Consider the following 23260-nt stretch of genomic DNA (forward strand, 5'->3'; position numbering starts at 1 on the left):
AACAAGAATTTAATGAGCAACTGGGCAGGCAGGTGGACACAAAGAATTTGGGGCCTGTCACACACTATTTAGGCACGGATATTGTGCGTGCAGAAGACGGAAGCATAACATTGAGTCAGGAAAGTAAAATAAATCAGATCATAGAAGAATGCAACATGACAGAATGCAATGTTGTGAAGACTCCAATGGTTGTGGCTTTCCAACAGAATGTGCAGGAGACGCCTTGTACAGATCCTGAGAAGTACAGGCGCATAATAGGGAAATTGCAATATTTGGTGAAGGTGTCTCGCCCAGACATATGTAATGCAGTCAGTATTTTAAGCCGGAAGGTAGAGCATCCTTCAGAGGCTGACTGGCAAGGGATTAAAAGGATAGTGCGTTATCTGAAAGGCACGAAGACAAAGAGTCTGCTTTTGTCAGGAGCAAAGACAGGAGGTCTTGAATGTTTTGTGGATGCAGATCATGCAGGGGAGCTGAGCAGTCGTAAGTCAACCTCTGGCATAGTTGTGATGTGGCATGGGTCATGCATTGACTGGAGCAGCAAGAAACAAAATGTGGTTGCAACATCAAGTGCAGAAGCCGAGTATGTGGCCCTATCACAGGCCTGTAATGAGCTACAATGGTTCGCAATGCTCATGCAGGAGATAGGCATTGATATGCAATTTCCAATTACTGTATATGAAGACAATCAGACCTGCATTAAGATAGCCACATCAGAAGCTCATACCAAGAGAACAAAACATATTAGTGTCAGATACTTTCACGTAAGCAATTGTGTGCAGCAGGGGTTTGTTAAGCTAAAATTTTGTGACACTAACAACATGGTGGCTGACATAATGACCAAGCCTTTGTGTGAGGAGAAATTTGGCAAACTGGTGACAAGGCTTGGAATGAACCAAAGTTTGAGTGAATAAAGTTTTGAACTGTACTGAGATGTAATTCTGAACTGTACTGAACCGCAAATGTATGATGCAATATACTGAAATGTATTGCAAGATGTATTGTAGAAATGTGTTATTGTTGTAATGGATTTACAGATATGATGAAAAAGGGGGACTGTTGGCATTAGGCCGTACTGCCTAAGGATGTTTTCATCAGGTCTGGAAAGTTACAAGCACGTGTTTTGAGAAGCAGTCTTATCTGCCATGTCTGGCCTGAGAGAGCAGACTTGAAGGTCAGACAGGTTGTCATGGTAACGGGAGATAACAGCTGGGAAAGTTGTAACAGAGTCCATGTGTTGTCGCTCTTCTGAATTATGCCTCTGAGCTGAGAGGCTGTCTTTTGTGTTTAGCTATGGAGAGAGATGTACCAGAAGGGGGGTGACTGAAGAATCTCTACATGTATTTACTCTTAAGCCTCTGGCCTTAATGTCTTTCAATAAAGACTCTTAACATGCTCTGAAGAAGTTTCTTGCTCAACTTAACTCCAACGTAATGTATGCTGTTTCACACAACAACGCAGACAAGCCAACAGCGGGGCGGCTCTGGGTGTCACCCCCCTCATGGTGACACCCGGGTGCGGGCCGCACCCTCCGCACCCCAGTTGTGATGACCCTGTTCCCCATGCCTGCCACAGAAGTAGAGTCCATAGCTCGGTGGTAGAGCACATGCTTTGCATGCAGAAGGTGCCAGGGACTGAACCTGGAATCGCCAATGTATACTACTTAGGTAGCAGGATAGGAATGACATCTGACTGGGGACCCATAGCTAGTCAGAGTAGACAATACTGGGCTAGATGGACAAATGGTCTGACCTGATATAAAGTAAGCTTCCTATGAAAACCTGAGATTTATTATTAATTTAATTAATTCATATCCCACCCTTCCTCCAAGGAGGAGCCCAGGGTAGCAAACAAAAACACTAAAAGCACTTTAAAACATCTTAAACAATACACTTAAAAACAACTTTAAAAACATCTTAAAAAGCAATTCCAACACAGACTCAGACAGGGATAAGGTCTCAACTTAAGACTTCTTGAAAGAGGAAGGTCTTCAATAGGTGTGGAAAGGATAACAGAGATGGCACCTGACTAATATTTAAGGGGAGGGAATTCCAAAGTGTTGATGCCACAACACTAAAGGTCCACTTCCTATGTTATGCAGAACAGACCTTCTGATCAGATGGTAATCTGCAGGGGGCTCTCACCTGCAGAGTGCAGTGATCGACTGGGTATACAACCCAGTCTGCGTCTGTGTTGGAATTGCTTTTTAATATATTTTAACCCTCTTTAAAAAAAATAGATGTTTTTAAAGGTTTTTAAAAATGTTTGTAAATATGTTTTTATTTATTTATTTATTGTTTGATTTATATCCCGCCCTTCCTCCCAGCAGGAGCCCAGGGCAGCAAACTAAAGCACTAAAAACTTTAAAACATCCTAAAAACAAACTTTAAAAACATTAAAATAAAACATCTTTAAAATCGTTTCTTAAAAAAAGCTTTCAAAACATCTTCTAAGATTAAAAACATTTTTTAAAAGGTTTAAGAACATATTAAAAAGCAATTCCAACACAGATGCAGACTGGGATAGGTCTAAATTTAAAAGGGTTGTTGAAAGAGGAAGGTCTTCAATAGGCGCCGAAAAGATAACAGAGATGGCAACTAATATTTAAGTGGAGGGAATTCCACAGGGTAGGTGCCGCCACACTAAAGGTCCGTTTCCTATGGAGACCCTCACCTGCAGGGCGCAATGATCGATATATAAGTGGATTGATATATAAGCACAGTGGGTATATAAGGGAAAAGATGGTCTTTCAGGTATCCTGGTCCAAAGCTGTATAGGGCTTTGTACACCAAAACTAGAACCTTGAACTTGGTCCGGTAACAAATGGGCAGCCAGTGCAATTCTTTCAGCAGTGGGGTGACATGTTGACAATACCCTGCCCCAGTGACAAGTTTCACCGCCGCATTTTGCACCAGCTGCAACTTCTGGACCAACCTCAAGGGCAGCCCCACATAGAGTGCATTACAGTAATCCAGGCTGGAGGGCTGTTTTTAATGGTTGTTTTGTTGTAATATATTGTAAAGTCTGTTTTTATTATTATTATTATTATTACTTGAATTTATATCCCACTTTTCCATATAAATATGCTCAAAGTAGCTTACAATAGCACAAAAATGCAAATCACTACATCAATAACAATCATTTCGAAAACATAACAATAGTTTCAAATCATTTCAAGACATAACAATCCAACAATAACTGCAATTGATTACCTAAACATTATCCCATTTAAAGTCATAATAAAACAGGCTATCAATCAATTAAAATGTATCAAATTAATAACTTAACATATCAAATTAATAACATAACATTCCAATACAAAATACAAAAGCATAAGAAAACAGTTTTGTCACTCTACCATTGATGTTAAAGCTCTGCTGATGGCTACATATATATATGCACAACAACAACCCAAGGTACGTAATGTTTTTACAAGAGAAAATTACAAAATGCCAACTCACTATAGAGCATCTTAAACATTCCTTCCTCAAAGCTCTATAACTGCCACCTTGGTAACAGCATTTGTATGTTAGCAGCTGATGAAGGTGGAAGCCAAAATGTTTTGGTATTACAATAAAAACCTCTGTTTTGTTAATCACAATTACATGTGTATGTGTATATAAATATATATATATATGTTGATGCTTTTATTATTGTTTAATTATGTTTTATTGGTTTTTAATTTTATAATGCTTCTGTATGTTGTAAGCCACCTTGATGTACTTTTATGAAAGTATGGCTTACAAATACTTTAATAAATAAAAGCATTGCATATAAAATTGTACTATTCAGCATATTTACTAAATTTACAGAGCAATCCTATGCATGTCTACTCAGATGTTTAATCGGGCTTACTCCCGATTAAGTAAACCTGCATAAACTTGAAGCCTCAGAAGTATAAATGGCTTTTTTTGTAGCAAGGTGTCTGTGTCATGTCATTTTAGAGCAGAGCTGAAAATATCAACTACATGAGAGGGGTTAGGTCAAAAGCACAGCAGATACTGTATTCTTTCTTCAAGTATCCCCAAACTAGATTAAAAGTCACCAGAGGTCATGTAGCAACTCACAAGCAGCTAACATTCTATCTATATACCCCCCTCATGAAGATGACAGCACCTTCTAGGTGCAGAAATGCATCTTGAATTTGAGTATTGTCTATGTCTACAGTTTGCATAAGAACAGTCACTCCCTAATCCTGTAGATTGTTTTACTAAAAAACCCTCTTCATAGTGCACATTTTGAACAGTAAAACCTTGTCTTAAAAACCACTGCATTCTAAAAAGGAAAACATTCCCCCGGTGTTCCTAAAATGTTCATTTTTTTCCACTGGAAAAATGGAAAACTCTACTCAGAAAAAGGATGGGAGACGGAGAGAGAGAATAGTGGGGAGGAACCCTTCTTTCTCCCACTCCTGCCATCCGAATTTTTCTGAACTTTCACATCTCAGGACTAATTCCCTCCAGAGAGTAAGGTCACCATCATTCACACTCACACATACATAGCCCTCACCTCCCTGGGAAGACTCTCTGATATCCCAAATGAGAACTCTGCCGTCATCAGATGAACTTGCAAAAACGTTATCATTCACTGGACTCACTGACAGCCCATATGATGTGCGAAAGTGTTTTTAGTGCTTTTGTTTGCTGCCCTGGGTTCCTACTGGGAGCAATGGCAGGATATAAATGAATAAATAATAAGATGCTTTTTCAAGTATCCTGATTTGGTGCCATCAGTACAATGACACCCCAATTTCTCTCTCTCTCCTTCTGAGGGCCCTTTCATTGTTATTTCATTTTTAGATGTACACTTCTAAAATGTAAAGTGTGAATGTGATAAACAGATATTAGAAAGCACATGTACTGGTATGCTTGTCAGAGAGATGGCTGCACTGAAGCATACACGCTCAACAAAATGAGGTGGTAACTGGGGTGGAAGGTGTTGTAATGGACTTAAGGCAACAACTTACCTGGGAGTAAGCTGCATTGACAGCTGGATTTATTTCTGAGTAAACATGCATAGGATTGTTCAATAAAGGTGCATGCAGCCAAGTCTGAAGTCAGGATGATTTGCAGGCAGTATGACATGAAGAGGGTATGGACATCATTTACTGATCTTCTTCACCAACTCATTAGCAATTTGGGATGATTCATCTGTGCTCTTAGAATTCCATATTGCAGTGCTGACCAGAAGCCTGTTTCACTAACCATCAAGGAGAAAAGTCAGCCTTTGTCACAACTGAAGAAATGAGATGAAATCGTGTTGCTGTTCTGCTTGCATAATGGCCTTTGATCCAGCAGAGGCATTTGTCTAAGCCCCCTGTAAATCTTTTCCAAAAGGTTGAAGGACCCTCCAGAACAGCATGGAAGGAGATCTTTATGACCAACTAAAATTACCCTCTTAACAGTTTGGTCCGAAGGCAGATGGGACTACCAACTTGCTGAACCTAAGCAGGTCTGGTCAGTGCCTGGATGTCGTTTTGGGTTCTGTGGTGGATGAAATATGAGATATAAATATAAAGAAAATAAATAAAATACTATCCATGCATCTCATGGAGGTGTATGTGGAAAAGTGTTCTCAAAAGCCATCTCACAGCTATATAATTTCCTTTCCCTATAAATTCTCCTAGAACCCAAGCCTTTGCATCTTTTGGGGTTTGATAAGATCTTTCTGTTAGTAATATGAGGAAATCAGGGTTAACCTAGTAGCTTATGGTTTTAATAACTGACATTTTAGTTACTTTAATTACATTTTAATTGAAAGGTTTTGTATTTACATTCTTACTTGAATGTCTCAGGGCAAGGTGGGGCAGGATGCAAAACAAGTAAAATGATTCATTACCCCTTTTCCATCCAAAAGATTGACAATATTTGGGAGGGCCCTGGGCAAGAGATCATCAGCAGGGTCCCCATGACCACTGAGGAAGGAGGAACAGGGAGGAGAGGATGCAAGGACTGAGAAAACACCCAAGAATTATCTGCACATCTAACTCAGGGGGAAGCCTATTTTAATATTAGGGCAAAGCTAAGGTCATGAAGTATCTTTTAGTACCATGTGAGTTTGCACACACCATATTACGTTCAGTGCATACAGTGTAAATTCACATATGCCATTTGCAATTCCAACATATCTATCATTGCAGTGGTGCGACTTTCCATAAAGCCAGGATGTTTTAGGGGATTTTCACCAGAGTTTCAACATGCTTGGACATTACGCAGCCACCCAGGAGATGCATCCAAGTTGCCAGTTCCACCTTTTCTTTTTGAGTTCCTTTCTTCATTCATTTCCTCTTTCACAAGCACCACTTTTTAACATTTCTTCACAGCAATTTTTATTGAATTCAGCAGCCTGAACTTCCATTGACAATTGAGTTTTCTCTCCCCACTCTTGTTTAAAATTTGCATTATTTTATTTATTTGTTTAGTAGATTTCTTGCCTGTCCTTCATATAAGGTCCCAGGGTGGGTTACAACAATATAATCATACAATTGATTTAAGCTGATATTATTCCTGAAAAGCAAATTTCCCCCCTGGTTTTTCTAAATGACTATTTGTGTTTGGTGTGCCATGACCTGGATCTTACTGATATATTGACATGTCTGAGAGAGATTGACCAGATGGGCTACAATCAGGGCCGGCTCCAGGAATGCGGGGGCCCTTGGGCATTAGCCTGCCCCGGGCCCCTCTGTTTCCCTTCTGCGATCCCGCGGATCGCAAGACGAGCTTCTGAACCACCTCCCATCCCCAGCGCTTCACCTACCTTTCTCTGCTGTTCGCGCAGGGGCTGAAGCCTTTGCCGCCATCTTGGTTGATGGCATGCAGCGCGCGCATTGCTGCCATCAACCAAGATGGTGGCAGAGGCTTCAGTCCCTTACGGAAACCTCGGCCGCCATCTTTATTGATGGCAACCCTGCGCGAACAGCAGAGAAAGGTAGGTGAAGCGTGGGGGATGGCGGGTGGCTCGGAAGCTCGTCTTGCAATCCGTGGGATTGCGGAAGGGGAGCGGAAGGCCCCTCAGGGGCCCCCCAAGGGCTCCTAGAGCTGCGGGGCCCTCGGACCAGTGCCCAACCCGGCCGCCCTTTGGAACCGGCCCTGGCTACAATGATCACAAGTACACACTGTTATTAGTGCCATAGTAAGAACAAGGCTCTCCACATTTGTTTTCTGTTACACCTGCAATTAAGTTTCTGTTTTCATGTTTTATTATTTGATGTAAGCTGTTTGGTTAAATCTTTGAGAAATGCAGGATACAAGTTTTAAAAATAAATGCCTGTAGATTAAAAAAGAAGACAAATGTGCCCAAGAGTATAGTGGCAAAGTATAGTGGTCCCCAAAGATACCAACTGTTCAACCTGCCCTTTCAATTTCTTTGTAGCAAAATGGAAACACAGCATCCTGCCAGGGTAGAAAGAATTGCAGCATCTTCTCAATAATATAATATGTCTGTATGTAGGCTGTGACTGAAAGTTTTGTGCAACTTTCTGTGAGCATCCCTGTGCTTCCCCTACCGCTCCTAGGGTCCTTGCAATTGATGTACATGGGTATATAGGAAGCTGCCTTATATTGAGTCAGTCCATCTAGCTCATTGTCTGCACTGACTGGCAGTGGCTCTCCAGGATTTCAAGCTGGAAGTCTTTTCCACCCTTACCCAGAGCTGCCAAGGATTGGACCTGGACCTTCTGCAAGCAAAGCAGATGCTCTACCATTGAACTATGGCTCCTTCTAGTGCTCTCTGGAACTAGCCACACATGGTTCATGAAATACAGTCTCCTGTGACATGCTGTACTTTTCATCAGTTTGTCCCTTTCCTTTCCTTTCCTTTCCTTTTATTTATTATTTGATTTATATCCTGCCCTTCCTCCCAGCAGGAGCCCTGGGCGGCACAGGAGCCCTTTTATCTATTATGTGTTAGCTGGCCCATGTGCCCTGCTACCTACCCTCCCTCAGAGTCACACCGTCCCATTTGTCAGCTACCATATTTTTCTCCCTAGTTTGAGATTATCAGTAGAAAAGAAGCAGACTTGTAAATTAAGCAGTTTTCAACATTTTAAAATGAACTTTTTTGAGTTTCTAATGAACAGATTGTTGCATTGAACAGTGAATATTTTCCATTCTGTAGCAACAGTCCTTAACCATTCTTACCAGTGCAAGTCGCAGCCATTTCAAGGAACATTTTTCTTTGACTCAGTCCTTTGAAGATACAGCTAGAAGTGGGTAGATGCCTTCAGGCGTATTCTGATGAATGTAAAGAAACATAACACAGTGAAATTCTTTATCTTTTATTCTAGGCTTTTAAATGTTACTTAAAGATCTAGAAGTAGTCTTTTTAAAGGATTTGAGCAGAGTACCACTTGGGACCTTATCTTAATATAAGAAGAGCCCTGCTAGATCATGCCAGAGGTAATCAGAAACCTGTGGTAGACTGGACATCTAAAAAGTGTAGATTTTTACCTTTTGAGAATAATTAACACTATTACTTGATGATTGTAAGGGGAAGTATGTATGCATTTAAAGCAAGAAACGTTTGTTCTCTAGTTTATTCATTGTAACCATTTTATAATCTTTTGAACTATATTCAGTTTTCTTTATGACTAAAAGAAAGTGGTTTCTCTCATGTGCTCCTTTTCTATGAAGCAGTTAATATGTGGGAGTAGTATAACCAGACAGGAAATCTCCTTGTAGCTATATATAGACCACCACAGTAATATCCAAACCTAAAATTAGATGCATTCATCTATTAGAAAGAGCAGCAGTTAGAAGTAGGTATTCAAATGTCCTAAAACAAAACAAAAAAAACCAGTATATCCTATTCGTCTGAGTACAGAGGGCTCCGAGCCCCACACCTTCCCCAAATTGCTCCAAAGGATTGGAGGTAACTCCTTAAACAGATTTAGGTGACCCACAGAGGGAGAAGAGGGGAGGGAAGTTCATTTGTGCTTGCAGTAATCCTTGTGCTGATGGAACAAGTTAGTTGGATGCTGCCTAAATAGCTTTTTGCAATTCTGCAGGATTGTTTTCAGGTACTCCACAGTGGTTGCAGTTCTTTTCCATTGGTACCCAAGCTCTTGACTGTTCCCTGAAGCTGAAGCAGGGCCATGCTAGGTTTTTCCAAACAGTATTCTTGCTTTGTGCAAGGCCTGCTTCACCATCCAAGCTATAATAGGAAGGGGAAGGTAGGCAACTGCCTGAAGTAACACAATTCAAGGGACTCCAGTTATGCCAGAAGCAATGTCTAAGTCTGTGTGTTTGTGATGCTTCTTGCACAGCTGGTTTCCCAGGTTGTAGGTGTGCTCCAGAATGCTCTGTGACATCTTGGGTGGTTCTGGGGTGTACTCTTATTCCATGACGGGTCAACCTTGCCCTGCCTGTGGTGGAAAGCTGAGCTGGCCCAGGCTTTGTACCCATCCTTGCTGTGATTCAACTTCCTACCCTCACCTTCCTATTATATCCTCGGCTTCCTATTGTGCTTCACCACCAGCCAACTCCTAATCAGCCCTACATTTCAGTGCAGTCCTTCTCCCTCTTCTTCCTCCTAGGATGTTGAGGCTGGATCATGGTAGGATTGTAAAGGAAATGAGCAGCCAAAAATATGAGAGGGTGGGAGTTGAACTGCAGTGGCAAGTGACGGGAGAAATGTGGATACCAACATTGATTTTTTTGAATATTCAGCCTATATTCTGCTAACACAGGGTGGGCAACTTTTTTCAGCTCAGGGGCCACATTCCCTTCTGGACAACTTTCAGAGGGCCACATGGCAGTGGTGTGTGAGCTCAAAGGTAAAAGTGGGCAGGACAAAAAATGTAAATTTTACCTTTGTACAATAGGCTAATTTCTATACACGCTCACACAGCCCTCTCTATCTTCCATCCACACCTGCAAGATAAATTCAGAGCACCCTAGCGAGGGAGCCTGCTCCACGAGCTAGAGGGAGCCCCAGCTGACGAAGCGTCAAGGCCCCAGCTGACGAAGCGTCAAGGCCCCAGCTGACAAAGCGTCAAGGCCCCAGCTGACAAAGCATCAAGGCCCCAGCTGACAAAGCGTCAAGGCGAGTTCAGCAGCAGAGCGAGTTCGGCAGCAGGGTGAGGAGGCCAGGGCCCCCCACTCTGCCCATCTGTTCCCTGACCGCAACTAAACCGCAGTTGCCAACCCATTAATGTAATAAACCTTAAACAAAACTATGCAGGTAAGAAGCCAGCAGGGGTGTAGGGGCTTTCCAGTGTTTTGCACTGCCTGCACCATGTACGACTATCTGCCTGTTGGACAGAAGTCGTGGGTGTGCTCTCAGTGCAATGAGCTCCTGGCTCTCCGGGAACGACTTCATTTCCTTGAGGCCAAGGTGGCTGACCTGGAAAAGCTGAGAGAGGCAGAGAGGTGTGTGGAGGAGGCCTTCAAGGACGTTATAACTGTGTCCCACTCCAAGGATGATAGCTCTTCTGCTATCATGGAGAACGATGGTCTCAGGGAAGGAGAGCATCCAGCTGAGGGAGACGGAAACGATCCCTTAGAAGGGACCCATTCCTTGGGGGATGAGCAGCTATCCTCTCGTGCCGAGGATATATCTCCGGGGGGTGGAGGGATCCTTGTAGTGGGTGATCCGATCATTAGGAACATAGACAGTGGGGTGTGTGATGGGCGTGCAGACCGCAAGGTGATTTGTCTGCCTGGTGCGAAGGTGCGGATATCGCCCTTCGTTTTGATAGTTTGGTAGACAGTTCTGGGGAGGAGTCAGTGGTCGTGGTGCACGTTGGCACCAATGACATGGGGAAATGCAGCCGTGAGGTCCTGGAAGCAAAATTTAGGTTGCTAGGTAGGATGCTGAAAGCCAGGACCTCCAAGGTGGCTTTCTCTGAAATGCTACTGGTTCCACGCGCAGGACCAGCCAGCCAGGCACAGCTTTGCAGTCTCTATGCGTGGATGAGACAATGGTGTCGGGTGGAAGGGTTTGGATTTGTTAGGCACAGGGGAACATTTTGGGACAAGCCGGGCCTGTACAAAAGGGACGGGCTCCACTTGAACCAGAATGGAACCAGACTGCTGACACTTAAAATTCAAAAGGTGGCAGAGCAGCTTTTAAACTGACTGAGGGGGCAAACCCGACAGGAGCTGAGAAAGGTCCAGTTCGGAATAAACCTCCCCCCTGGGATAAAGACCAAAGAAATGATGAAATTTTAAAAGGGGTAGGCCTAGAAGTAGGCATTGTGAAAGCAGGGGCACAAGATATAAATTCAGAAGGGCAAAATTACCACAGGCCAAACCACAAGTGCCAAAGACGCTTGAAGAGAGACACTGCTTACAAGTGCCTGTACGCTAATGCTAGGAGCCTCCGAACCAAGATGGGAGAACTGGAGTGCTTGGTCTTAGAGAAGAGCATTGATATAGTGAGCATAACGGAGACCTGGTGGAATGGAGAAAACCAGTGGGATACGGTTATCCCTGGATATAAACTATATTGGAAGGACGTATTGGTGGTGGAGTCGCTCTATACGTGAAAGAAGGCATTGAATCCAGCAAGTTCGAAATGCCAAAAGAGGCGGACTCCTCCACAGAATCATTGTGGGTGGTGATACCATGCCTCAGGAGGGATTTAATACTGGGAACGATCTATCGTCCCCCTGATCAAAATGCTCAGGGAGACCTTGAGATGAGATATGAAATTGAGGAAGCATCCAAACTAGGAAATGTGGTAGTAATGGGTGACTTCAACTACCCAAACATAGACTGGCCGCATATGTGTTCCAGTCATGAAAAAAACCTCAAAATTTCTAGATATTCTAAATGACTATGCCCTAGACCAGTTGGTCATGGAACCGACCAGAGGGACGGCAACCCTGAACTTAATCCTCAGTGGGGACCGGGACCTGGTGCGAGATGTAAGTGTTGTTGAACCGATTGGGAGCAGTGACCATAGTGCTATTAAATTAAACATACATGTAAATGGCTAATTGCCTAGAAAATCCAACATGGTCACATTTGACTTCAAAAGAGGAAACTTCACAAAAATGAGGGGATTGGTAAAAAGAAAGCTGAAAAACAAAGTCCAGAGGGTCACATCACTCGAAAATGCTTGGAAGTTGTTTAAAAACACTATATTAGAAGCTCAACTGGAGTGCATACCGCAGATCAGAAAAGGTACCGCCAGGGCCAAGAAGATACCAGCATGGTTAACGAGCAAAGTCAAGGAAGCTCTTAGAGGCAAAAAGTCTTCCTTCAGAAAATGGAAGTATTGTCCAAATGAAGAAAATAAAAAAGAACACAAACTCTGGCAAAAGAAATGCAAGAAGACAATGAGGGATGCTAAAAAAGAATTTGAGGAGCACATTGCTAAGAACATAAAAAACAACAAAAAAAATTCTATAAATACATTCAAAGCAGGAGACCATCTAGGGAGGCGATTTGACCCTTGGATGATAAGGGAGTCAAAGGTGTACTAAAGAACGATAAGGAGATTGCAGAGAAGCTGAATGAATTCTTTGCATCTGTCTTCACAGTGGAAGATATAGGGCAGATCCCTGAACCTGAACTAACATTTGCAGGAAGGGATTCTGAGGAACTGAGACAAATAGTGGTAATGAGAGAGGAAGTTCTAGGTTTAATGGACAATATAAAAACTGACAAATCACCGGGCCCGGATGGCATCCACCCGAGAGTTCTCAAAGAACTCAAAGGTGAAATTGCTGATCTGCTAACTAAAATATGTAACTTGTCCCTCGGGTCCTCCTCCGTGCCTGAGGACTGAAAAGTGGCAAATGTAACGCCAATATTCAAAAAGGGATCCGGGGGGGATCCCGGAAATTACAGGCCAGTTAGCTTAACTTCTGTCCCTGGAAAACTGGTAGAAAGTATTATTAAAGCTAGATTAACTAAGCACATAGAAGAACTAGCCTTGCTGAAGCAGAGCCAGCATGGCTTCTGCAAGGGAAAGTCCTGTCTCAGTAACCTATTAGAATTCTTTGAGAGTGTCAACAAGCATATAGATAGAGGTGATCCAGTGGACATAGTACACTTTCAAAAAGCGTTTGACAAGGTACCTCACCAAAGACTTCTGAGGAAGCTTAGCAGTCATGGAATAAGAGGAGAGGTCTTCTTGTGGATAAGGAATTGGTTAAGAAGCAGAAAGCAGAGAGTAGGAATAAATGGACAGTTCTCCCAATGGAGGGCTGTAGAAAGTGGAGTCACTCAAGGATCGGTATTGGGACCTGTACTTTTCAACTTGTTCATTAATGACCTAGAATTAGGAGTGAGCAGTGAAGTGGCCAAGTTTGCTGACGACACTAAATTGTTCAGGGTTGTTAAAACAAAAAGGGATTGCGAAGAGCTCCAAAAAGACCTCTCCAAACTGAGTGAATGGGCAGAAAAATGGCAAATGCAATTCAATATAAACAAGTGTAAAATTATGCATATTGGATCAAAAAATCTTAATTTCACATATACGCTCATGGGGTCTGAACTGGCGGTGACCGACCAGGAGAGAGACCTTGGGGTTGTAGTGGACAGCACGATGAAAATGTCGACCCAGTGTGTGGCAGCTGTAAAAAAGGCAAATTCCATGCTAGGGATAATTAGGAAAGGTATTGAAAATAAAACAGCCGATATCATAATGCCGTTGTATAAATCTATGGTGCGGCCGCATTTGGAATACTGTGTACAGTTCTGGTCGCCTCATCTCAAAAAGGATATTATAGAGTTGGAAAAGGTTCAGAAGAGGGCAACCAAAATGATCAAGGGGATGGAGCGACTCCCTTACGAGGAAAGGTTGCAGCATTTGGGGCTTTTTAGTTTAGAGAAAAGGCGGGTGAGAGGAGACATGATAGAAGTGTATAAAATTATGCATGGCATTGAGAAAATGGATAGAGAAAAGTTCTCCCTCTCTGGTAATACTAGAACTCGTGGACATTCAAAGAAGCTGAATGTTGGAAGATTCAGGACAGACAAAAGGAAGTACTTCTTTACTCAGCGCATAGTTAAACTATGGAATTTGCTCCCACAAGATGCAGTAATGGCCACCAGCTTGGATGGCTTTAAAAGAAGATTAGACAAATTCATGGAGGACAGGGCTATCAATGGCTACTAGCCATGATGGCTGTGCTCTGCCACCCTAGTCAGAGGCAGCATGCTTCTGAAAACCAGTTGCCGGAAGCCTCAGGAGGGGAGAGTGTTCTTGCACTTGGGTCCTGCTTGCGGGCTTCCCCCAGGCACCTGGTTGGCCACTGTGAGAACAGGATGCTGGACTAGATGGGCCACTGGCCTGATCCAGCAGGCTCTTCTTATGTTCTTATGTTCCTAAGTACATCAGAGTTCAAGGACACATTCCAGCCAGGTAAAAACACTCAAAAGAGGGTGTAAAGCAGGGCTTGCGAGGGGTGCGGCTTGGGAGGTTATGCAGCCAAGAGGAAGTCCTGAAGGTCAGATAGAGAGGCCTGGAGGGCTACATTTGGCCCTTGGGACAGAGGTTCCCCATCCCTGTACTAAGGGGTTATTTGTTAAAATTAATTTTAACCTCAACGATGGCCTGCAGTAATTCCGAGATTCAGACATGTCCATAGAGATCAAAGATGCCTTAAGCTAGAAATACAAGGGTACAAGACATGGTCCTCGTATTAGGAGCTAGTTTATGTGTTAACTGTTCCAAATTCTGGTTCTCTGAATGTTTGCTTCTTTTTTCTTCCTTCCAATAGCTGTTGGATGTTGTCAACTACCTAGCACAGCAGAATCTGCGGTTGCTTGTACTGGGACGTAAACACATGCTGAAAACATCTCGTCAGTGGGACAGAAATAATATGGTTGCTGTGCAGAAGAAAGCAGACTTCTTTTTTACTGAAAACATGTATGTTCTGATTTTTAACAATACCATCTTCAGAGATATTTACACTAGATTCAGGCTGCAGCTTCAGACCCTTTGACAAGCGGACACACTGTTTGATCTCTTTATGTAGTTAATGCAAAACAGTACAGTCTTGATTTACTGTATTTCTTGATTTTGAACTTCTCTGCAATACTTTCAGTCCTTTCTCCCAGTGTAATGTAAAATGAATGCAGGTCTTTCATTGTTACTATTCAGTAGCAAAGCTTTGCCTTGTACATGTTTAACCAATGATCAGCTATTTGGTATTCCCACCACATTTGAACACATTAAATATGCCACTAAGACCAAGCAACTAATGAGCTGTTTATCAGAACTAAGCTAAGCTTGTTAAAGCATGCCTCTTATCCAAAAGATCAAGCAAACTGGCATCAGCAAAACTGTCCAGAACTTCTAGACAACCAGCCTATGATAAAAAAATTAGAGTGACTTAAGCTTCGCAAGTATTCAGCTGAAAGTTCAAATACGTCTCATTATCCATTTAATATCTTTCTGTAATACTTTCTTCTCCTTACATCCATATTTAGTTAATACTGGAATGAATAAATGGGTTATATCCAGCTAAATCCTACTCAGAGCAGACTCATTGAAATTAATGTTAATTTCAATGGGTCTATTATGAGTAGGACTAACACTGGAAACAACCCTGTATCTTGTGTTGGGGCATAGCCTCTATTTACTATTGAGCACTGACAGAACTCACCTGAACACTTGGAAAAATTACATTTCTTATCACATTGAAGTTCATGTCAAAACAAAGAGAAGAAGATAAAAGAAAAGTGTGAATATCATTTATATATTAGTAATATTTGCTGGATGTCTCGCAAAACAAGTTATCTAATCTAGGTGTGGTACAAAAACATAATTCAATAAAAATACACAATGACTCTTAAAAATCCAATTTGGCATAAAACTCAAATACAAAATGACTAACTTAATAAAATACAAATCCCAGGAGTTAAAATCACCATCAGGGACTAAAATAACTTGATCTTAAAAGACTGGGGGGGTGGGAGTCCTGGCCTGGTGCCGAAAGACAATAATGAAGGTGAGCTTCCATAAGGTATGGGAAGCTACATATATGAGAGGAGGCATTCTGTCTAGTATTGAAGTCTCTAGTTGTGTACAGCTTTATAGGTCAAACCCAGAACTATAAATTGGGCCCCAAAATGATTTGGGAGTCAGTGAAGTTGAAAGAGAACCAGAGGAAATCACCATAAAATGCTCAACAGAGAGCAGTTACTATAGCTTTGCCTATTTCAATTATCTTTTATACAAAATACCGTTAGCCTAAGCTATTATTTTTGCAGCAAAACCCTATAAACCTAGAAAGTCTGCATCACTTTAATATAATTGAATGTGCTTCTTCTGTAAACTTTTGGAAATAAATCCACAGTAAAACTGAGAAGCACAATTCTAATGAATAGTAATTTTTTGAAAGCTATCCAATCGATCAGGGGTAGCTAGCCCATGTTCCTCCAGAAGTTAGTGGACTCCCAGCTCCCATCAGACCCCAGTGAGCATGGCCAATGGTCAGTGATTATGGGGCCTGGAATCTTACAACATATGGAGAGTCACAAGGTAGCTACCCTGTAATAGAGACTAAAAAATTCCAGATGGCTGAAATATAGGTGCTTGCATTTTTCAAGTTTGAAATAGATTGTTTTTACTGTTGTACAGTTCAGCCTAAATATTTTATGCTTGTATATGATAGTTGAAACATTGTTTCTGCTTAGAATTAGCCACATTTAAATTTTGGTCTGGATAGTCAAACTCTGCTGTTCGTATTTTATTTTTGTCTTTGATTATATTGGAAAGACAATGCTTTTCTGACTACTTTCCCCCCCACAAAAAAAAGCTGTTTCCTAAAAATTGGATGTTAAAATTAGATCGGAAAAGATCAAGCAACTTAGCAGCCTTGTTATAAATGAGGGTGAACAAAATTTAAATGAGCACCTGAGCAGCTTTGTAGTGTATGATGTTCCTTTTTATCTTTTTTTTATAAGATCTGAAGATGATCCATTCCTGCTCTATGCTGCTCTTCACTCGGGAAGTCACTGTAGGTTTGTTACCAGAGATCTCTTACGAGATCACAAGGCTTGTCTCTCTGACAGTCTTACTCGACGCCTGTTCTTTAAATGGCAGCGTGGACATCAGATGGTGCTGTCTAACTACACACCAAGAAAGAGGATAAAGTTTGAGGTACTTCTTATTGTATTGTGCTACTGCTGCTGATTTATTTAATTCCAGCCATGGTAAATGGTTAAATGTGATCGTCACAGAGTAACAGACTCTGTGATAGTAATGGAAAAGAACCCTAAAATAAGATTTAAAATGTTAAGCTCAAGGGACTGAGTTGGTAATGTGAAGTAAGTATAATATTTAGTGACTTTTCTCCCCCAAAGAAATTGCTTTGGTATTTTATTCCCTTAGTAACTACCCTGCTTTATTGGTGATATCTGCAGATACATGCTAGGAGATATGCAACATTAACATTTTGATATGAAGTAAAAGCTGTAACAGTTACCTCTCTTTCTTTATTCAACAGTCTGTTTTGCATTACGATACGATTGTGCAGACTACAGGTAACACATGGCATATTCCCTATGATGACAACTTCTTGGAAAGATCTTCTTATGAAGTTCCAACAAAATGGCTTTGTCTTCAACAGAAATAAAGGATGCATTGCTCCAAACCAAAAATGTATGCATGGCTCCATTGTCTCAGATAAATCTGATATTATGCACCTATTACGGAATTTGTGTTCTAATACAAGAGACCTTCACTTGGTTGAATCCCTCAACACATATTTAGTTGAAGTATACCAACCCATATTTAATTCTTTCCATGATTTCTTGGAAATGGTTGAGAATATTATATAGCTGATTCAAAAGTAAACAATTGTTTCATCTGATTTTCCAGTTCTGTTTAAAAAATCTCTGCTTTTCACCAATCCTTTCAAAAATCCCTACTTTTCACCAATGACTATATTGCAGACATTTTGTTCTTAAGAGTTCTTTCCCAGAAGCCTTCACGCAGGTGCTTGTGTATATTTATATTGCAGTTTGTGATGGAGCAGTCTATTTTATATATATATTCATGGGACTCAGTGCAGCCTGCAGTCTAGAACAGGAGTTTCCAGGCTCATGGGGAGGGTTTCCCCATCTTCCAGTTATGTCCACTAGGACACACACAGTCCCACCCTCTGCATCACAGTTACAGGCATTTTGGTGGGTTTTCTTTACATTGTGCAGGCCTTAGAAACTGGGAGCGGTTTTTTATATTCTGTTCACAATTGCTTCTGGTCTTTCTTGTCCTTTAAAGTTTCTTACAGCAGCTCCATGAAAGCAGGCTTGCAGTTAAGTACTATAAATAGATCAAGGATGCCCATTTTTTTACTGGAGTCCACCTACGTCTTGAAGGGTACGGGTTTGCTACCCCATTCTACTGTACCATTGGGAGGAGAGGTCCTTTAGTTAACTATTTATTATACAGCCACAAGATTGGCTGTATGCTATAGCCAGCATTGATTTTTCGCATTTCATGTTCCATTGAAAATATCCTCCCAAGTCATTCTGATGCTTCCCATAGGTTCATTTCAAAACAAAACCTTACAAAATTTATAGTCCTGAATTCAGAACCACTTGCTTAACAACTCTGTACATTTTCATGGTGATACACAAACCGCTCAGAGAGAATCGAGAGTTCAAAATGTAAAACGAAAAAAATCCAGACCCCAGTTGGACTTTTTTCTGTCAGTGGTCTCTTAATTGGTTGAAATTAATTAAAAGTCAACCATGTTCACAGAGTACCTATAATCCTATTACTGACCTTGCCCCATACTCTTTACCTTCATCTTCTGCAGTTTAAAAGTTAAAAAAAATGCATGGCTGATTTTTAATTAATTTAAGAAACTTAGCATTGAAGTCTATTATAACTTTGGGCATGCTCAGTAAAAAACAACTGTCAGTGTTCTAAAAGTCAGACTCACAGCTGTTTGGCTTGGCTAATCAGGTGGCTACACCCAAGCCAGACCTTTATTTCACTTTATAGACAGTCATGGCTTCCCCTAAAGAATCGTGGGAAGTGTAGTTTGTGAAGGGTGCTGAGAGGTGTTAGGAGATTCCTATTCCCCTGACAGAGCTCCAGTAGCCAGAGTGGTTTAACAGTCAGCCTTTGTCTGAGGTTTATAGCTCTGTGAGGGGAATAGGGCGTCTCCTAGCAACTGTTAGCACCTTTAACAGACTACACTTCCCAGGATTCTTTGAGGGAATCCATGACTGTCTAAAGTGAAATAAAGGTCTGGTGTGGATGTGGCCAGTGATAGCTTTGGTTTAAATTTGGGTGGGAGACTACATGTGCTTCCTGTAGAATAAAAAGGTGGAGGAAACACTGAAAAACAATGATACTGTTCAGAATGTTTTCCTTTTGGAAAGGAAAGAGGCTTTCCTTCTGCCCAATACCCACTCTCCCCCCCTTCCTCTCCCCTCTCTGCTCCTCCTCCAAGTCAGTTTCACCTAAGCATGATTGTGCAGGAGTGAATCCCACTGAACTCAAAAAGCATGCAAATGACAAAACCTGCTTTCCCCTCCTCCTCTCTCCTATCCCCTCCCTTTTGCCCTTCCTTGCCCCTTCCCCCTCCCTTCCCTCTCCTCTTCCCTCCCCCTTCACCTCCATGGTCAGTTTTACCTATTCTAAGCATGATTGCATGGGAGTAAATCCCATTCAACTCAATCAGTATGCAAATGATCAGATCTGCCTTTCCCCTCCCCCTCTCTCCTCTCCTTCTGCCTCTCTCCTCTCCTTCTGCCTCTCTCCCCCTCTCCTCTCCTTTCCTCTTACCCTCTCTCTTCTTTCTTCCTCTCCCTGCCTACTCTAGCCCTCCCCCTCCCCCCCATGGTCAGTTTCACCTATCCTAAGCATAATTGCACAGGAGTAAATCTTACTGAACTTAATAAACATGCAAATGATCAAACCTGCTCCCTCCCCCCCCGGTCCCCTCCCCATCCGCCCTGTGGTCAGTTTCTCCTATCCTAAGCGTGATTACAGGGAACTAAATCCCATTGAACTCAATAAGCATGCAAATAATCCATTCTCAGCAAACTTGCACAGGATCCCATTTCTTACCTCCCAGAGTAAAAAGGAGAGAAATTCACTAAGAGGCAAAAAACCCTTGCGGTTTAAGAATGTACCTATACCAACTGTTATTTCTAGCAAACATTAGAAAGCAGGGAAATTAGGCATCTATAGTGAATGCGCTAGGGGAGCAGGAGACCTCACCTCCTTTTTGAGATATTGTACTGCCGTACAAATTTGTCAAAATGCAAACACAATTTGGGTTGGTCTTTCACAGTCCAAAATTTGGTAACATGCCTTTGAGTATATGGTGAGTGGTGGCAAGACCTGCAATCAGCCCAAATAACAGAAACAAGACATGTGCTGTGCTGATCTTGTTTTAGCAGGGAGGAAGCAACATTATTAAGACAGTTGTTATAGTTCAGATAACCACTTTAAATATGTTTGATTTACTTTGCAATATTAGTGACATTTCCTATACTAAATCATTTTTTTTGCTTCTGTTTCTATGAATATTTGAAGTACACCAATACTTTGCATAATTTACAGTATTCTGCAGACTGGAGTGTCTCAGTTTGCATAAGATAAAACAGTGGGAGATGAAATATATTCTAGCAAATTTCTCAGTGTGTTCTACTTTTTTATTATTATTATTATTATTACATTTATACCCTGCCTTTCTTTTCATCATAGAAACCCAAGGCGGCTTACATATGGTTCCCAGGCAGTCTCCCATCCAGGCACTGACCAGACCAGACCTGACCCTGCTTAGCTTCAGCAGGGTGCTGGCCTCATGTACCTTCAGACCATAGGCTGGGACCACGCCCACCTTTCCTTAAGTGGAGTAGTTTAAGCATAGCAAGCTGAAAACATGCATCTTGGGCAGGCCAAGTTTTTCCCCCCCAACAGCTAGATTCATTGCTTAAGTAGCAACATACTGTAATCAGTCTGATTTTACATCAAACTGCCGTTTCAGATTCAACTGTGTATGCACCCAGAATAGAAATAGAACATAACCTCCAGTTTGAAACACAAAAGGCTGTCTTCACCATTACATTGACCAATAAAAAGGCTTTTACTTCTGTTTCTGTGAATATGTGAAGTACAGGAGCACTTTGCAACACTGAAAAAAAGCTCCAAAAACAATTGTGGAATAATGGCACTGACTGTTCTACAGAATAGTTTCTGATGGACATGAGGAGTATCTCAGTTTGCTCAGGATAAAACAGTGGGAGGTGAAATATATTCTAGCAAAATGCTAGGTGTGTTCCATTTTTTTAATTGACCATGCCCACCTTTCCTTAAGTGGAATGGTTTAAGCATAGCAGGCTAAAAACATGCATCCTGGGCAGGCCGAGCTTGTTTTTTCCAACAGCTAGAGTCATTGCTTAAGTACCAACATATTGTGATCAGTCTGATTTTACATCAAACTGCAGTTTCAGAATGTGCCCATAACAGAAATAGAGCATAACCTCCAGTTTGAAACACAAAAGGCTGTCTTCACCATCATATGACATTGACCAATGAAAAGGCTTTGAAATTAATAAATATAAATTTGATACAGATTTCTACAATGAATAATGAGAGAAATATAATTTTCTAGGTTAGATTCTCTGTAAAAACAGTAGTAACAGAAAAGAAGCAAAGTAAGAACACCAACAAGCATACAAAAATGTAATTCTCCATCTTTGGAGATGGCAGGTGTTGCCATCACTTTACCATATGCTCAGAGGCACATGTTACCAAATTCTTCCAAGCTACACAGGAAGTGGATTGGACTGTGAAAGACCAACCCAAATTGTGTTTGCACTTTGACAAACTTGTGTAGTGGTTAAAGTGTTGGACTATGACCTGGGAGACCAGGGTTCGAATCCCCACACAGCCATGAAGTTCACTGGGTGTCCTCGGGCCAGTCACTGCCTCTCAGCCACAGAGGAAGGCAATGGTAAACCACCTCTGAATACTGCTTACCATGAAAACCCTATTCAGAAAGTATGGAACTTCATCTTCTGCTACCAGTTATATAATCAATTTGATTCCTATATTGACCATTTGGTGATGTCCACGTGTACAGTTGTCTTTTCAGTTGCTCAAAAAATGTGTTCGCAAGAAACAAATTATTGGCTTCACAGAATTCATTAACCTTTCTCCTGCTTCATTTCTGTCTCCTAAGCCCCATTTCCCCACAATTCCTAGTTCTTCTCTGTTCCCTGCTTTTGCATTCCTGTCCCCCGTGATCATCAGCACATCTTGTTTTGGTGTGTGATCAATTTCTTCCTGTACTTCTGCATAACATCTCTGGAACTCCTCTTCTTCTGCGTTTGGCATCGGAGCGTAAACTTGGATGATGGTTATGCTAATAGGTTTCCCATTTAATCTAATTGATATCACTCACTCAGACCTTGTGTTATAGCTCCTAATTGCTTTTGCTACATCACTTCTCACTATTAAAGAAACCCCATCTCTTCTTAATTTCTCATTTCCTGCATAAAATATTTTGTAGTTGCCTGTTTGGACTCTCCTTTCACATCTGAGAGCTTTCTGCTATAGGGCGGTCTAGAAATGTAATTAAATAAATAAATAAATAAATCTGCCTCTGGACTCCCTTTCAGCTTTGACCCAGCTGCATCATTAGTCACAGCTCTACTGGTACTTGTCCTTTGTTCTTCCCCAGTAACTCATTGAGTGCCTTCTGACCTGGGGGTCTCATCTTCCAGCACTATCTCATGTTGCACTTTGGATACTCTGTTCATATGGTCTTGTTAAGAGGTATTCAGAGGTGGTTTACCATTCCTTTCCTCAGAGTTTGGATGCATCTTAGTGTGGTGTCTCAGCTTTGACCATTCTGCCTTGGGTGCCCCTGCTAGGAGTCTATCTGCTTGGTCTAGACTCCTGACGGCATTATTCTCAGCTTCTTCAATGCTCTCAAACCCCCTCACGACGCTAAGGTGTGCATCCTAGAGGGGGCTAATATAGATACAGACTGACAGATCTCCGCTTTTGTTGAAAAAGCATAGTCTTCAATATGTGCCTGTCTGATGTGTAATGGAAGGGAGTTCCAAAGGGCAAGGGCCACCCCACTAAAGCCCCAAGTCCTGCTTCAGATTCGTTGCCACATATGGAGGCGGCCACATTTTTAGCAGCGATAATCGACGCTAAAGGTGTGTTTGCGCATCGAATCAGAAATTATCGAAGCCTATTTTTGCGCATGCTCAGCAGCAAACACCAGAGCGGACGGAGAGTTTTACTTCACGCTTCAGCAAGCGCAATCTCTGTTGCCTACTGCGTCTGCGCGTTGTATACAATGACTAAGGAGCAAACGGACAGG

The 23260-nt window shown here is 41.8% G+C and overlaps 1 protein-coding gene across 5 annotated transcripts in view; it reads left to right on the top strand.

Annotated features, from left to right (window-relative positions):
• The window catches only part of PRORP (protein only RNase P catalytic subunit), a 96541-nt gene extending 75569 nt beyond the window's left edge, over positions 1 to 20972 (top strand). For 3 of the 5 annotated variants that reach the window (XM_061611643.1, XM_061611640.1, XM_061611642.1), the window contains 3 exons: positions 14672 to 14820; positions 16863 to 17058; positions 17405 to 17699. In XM_061611643.1, the coding sequence (XP_061467627.1) occupies positions 14672 to 14820; positions 16863 to 17058; positions 17405 to 17533 (474 nt within the window). In that variant the 3' untranslated portion in view covers positions 17534 to 17699. Of the gene's footprint in view, positions 1 to 14671; positions 14821 to 16862; positions 17059 to 17404; positions 17700 to 20625 lie in introns of those variants that run through there. The other 2 variants (XM_061611641.1, XR_009760715.1) reach the window with 2 other exon arrangements.
• Positions 20973 to 23260: the final 2288 nt, after the last annotated feature.

Source organism: Rhineura floridana, chromosome 2, assembly GCF_030035675.1.
Source record: "Rhineura floridana isolate rRhiFlo1 chromosome 2, rRhiFlo1.hap2, whole genome shotgun sequence".
In the NCBI taxonomy this organism is placed as follows: domain Eukaryota; kingdom Metazoa; phylum Chordata; class Lepidosauria; order Squamata; family Rhineuridae; genus Rhineura; species Rhineura floridana.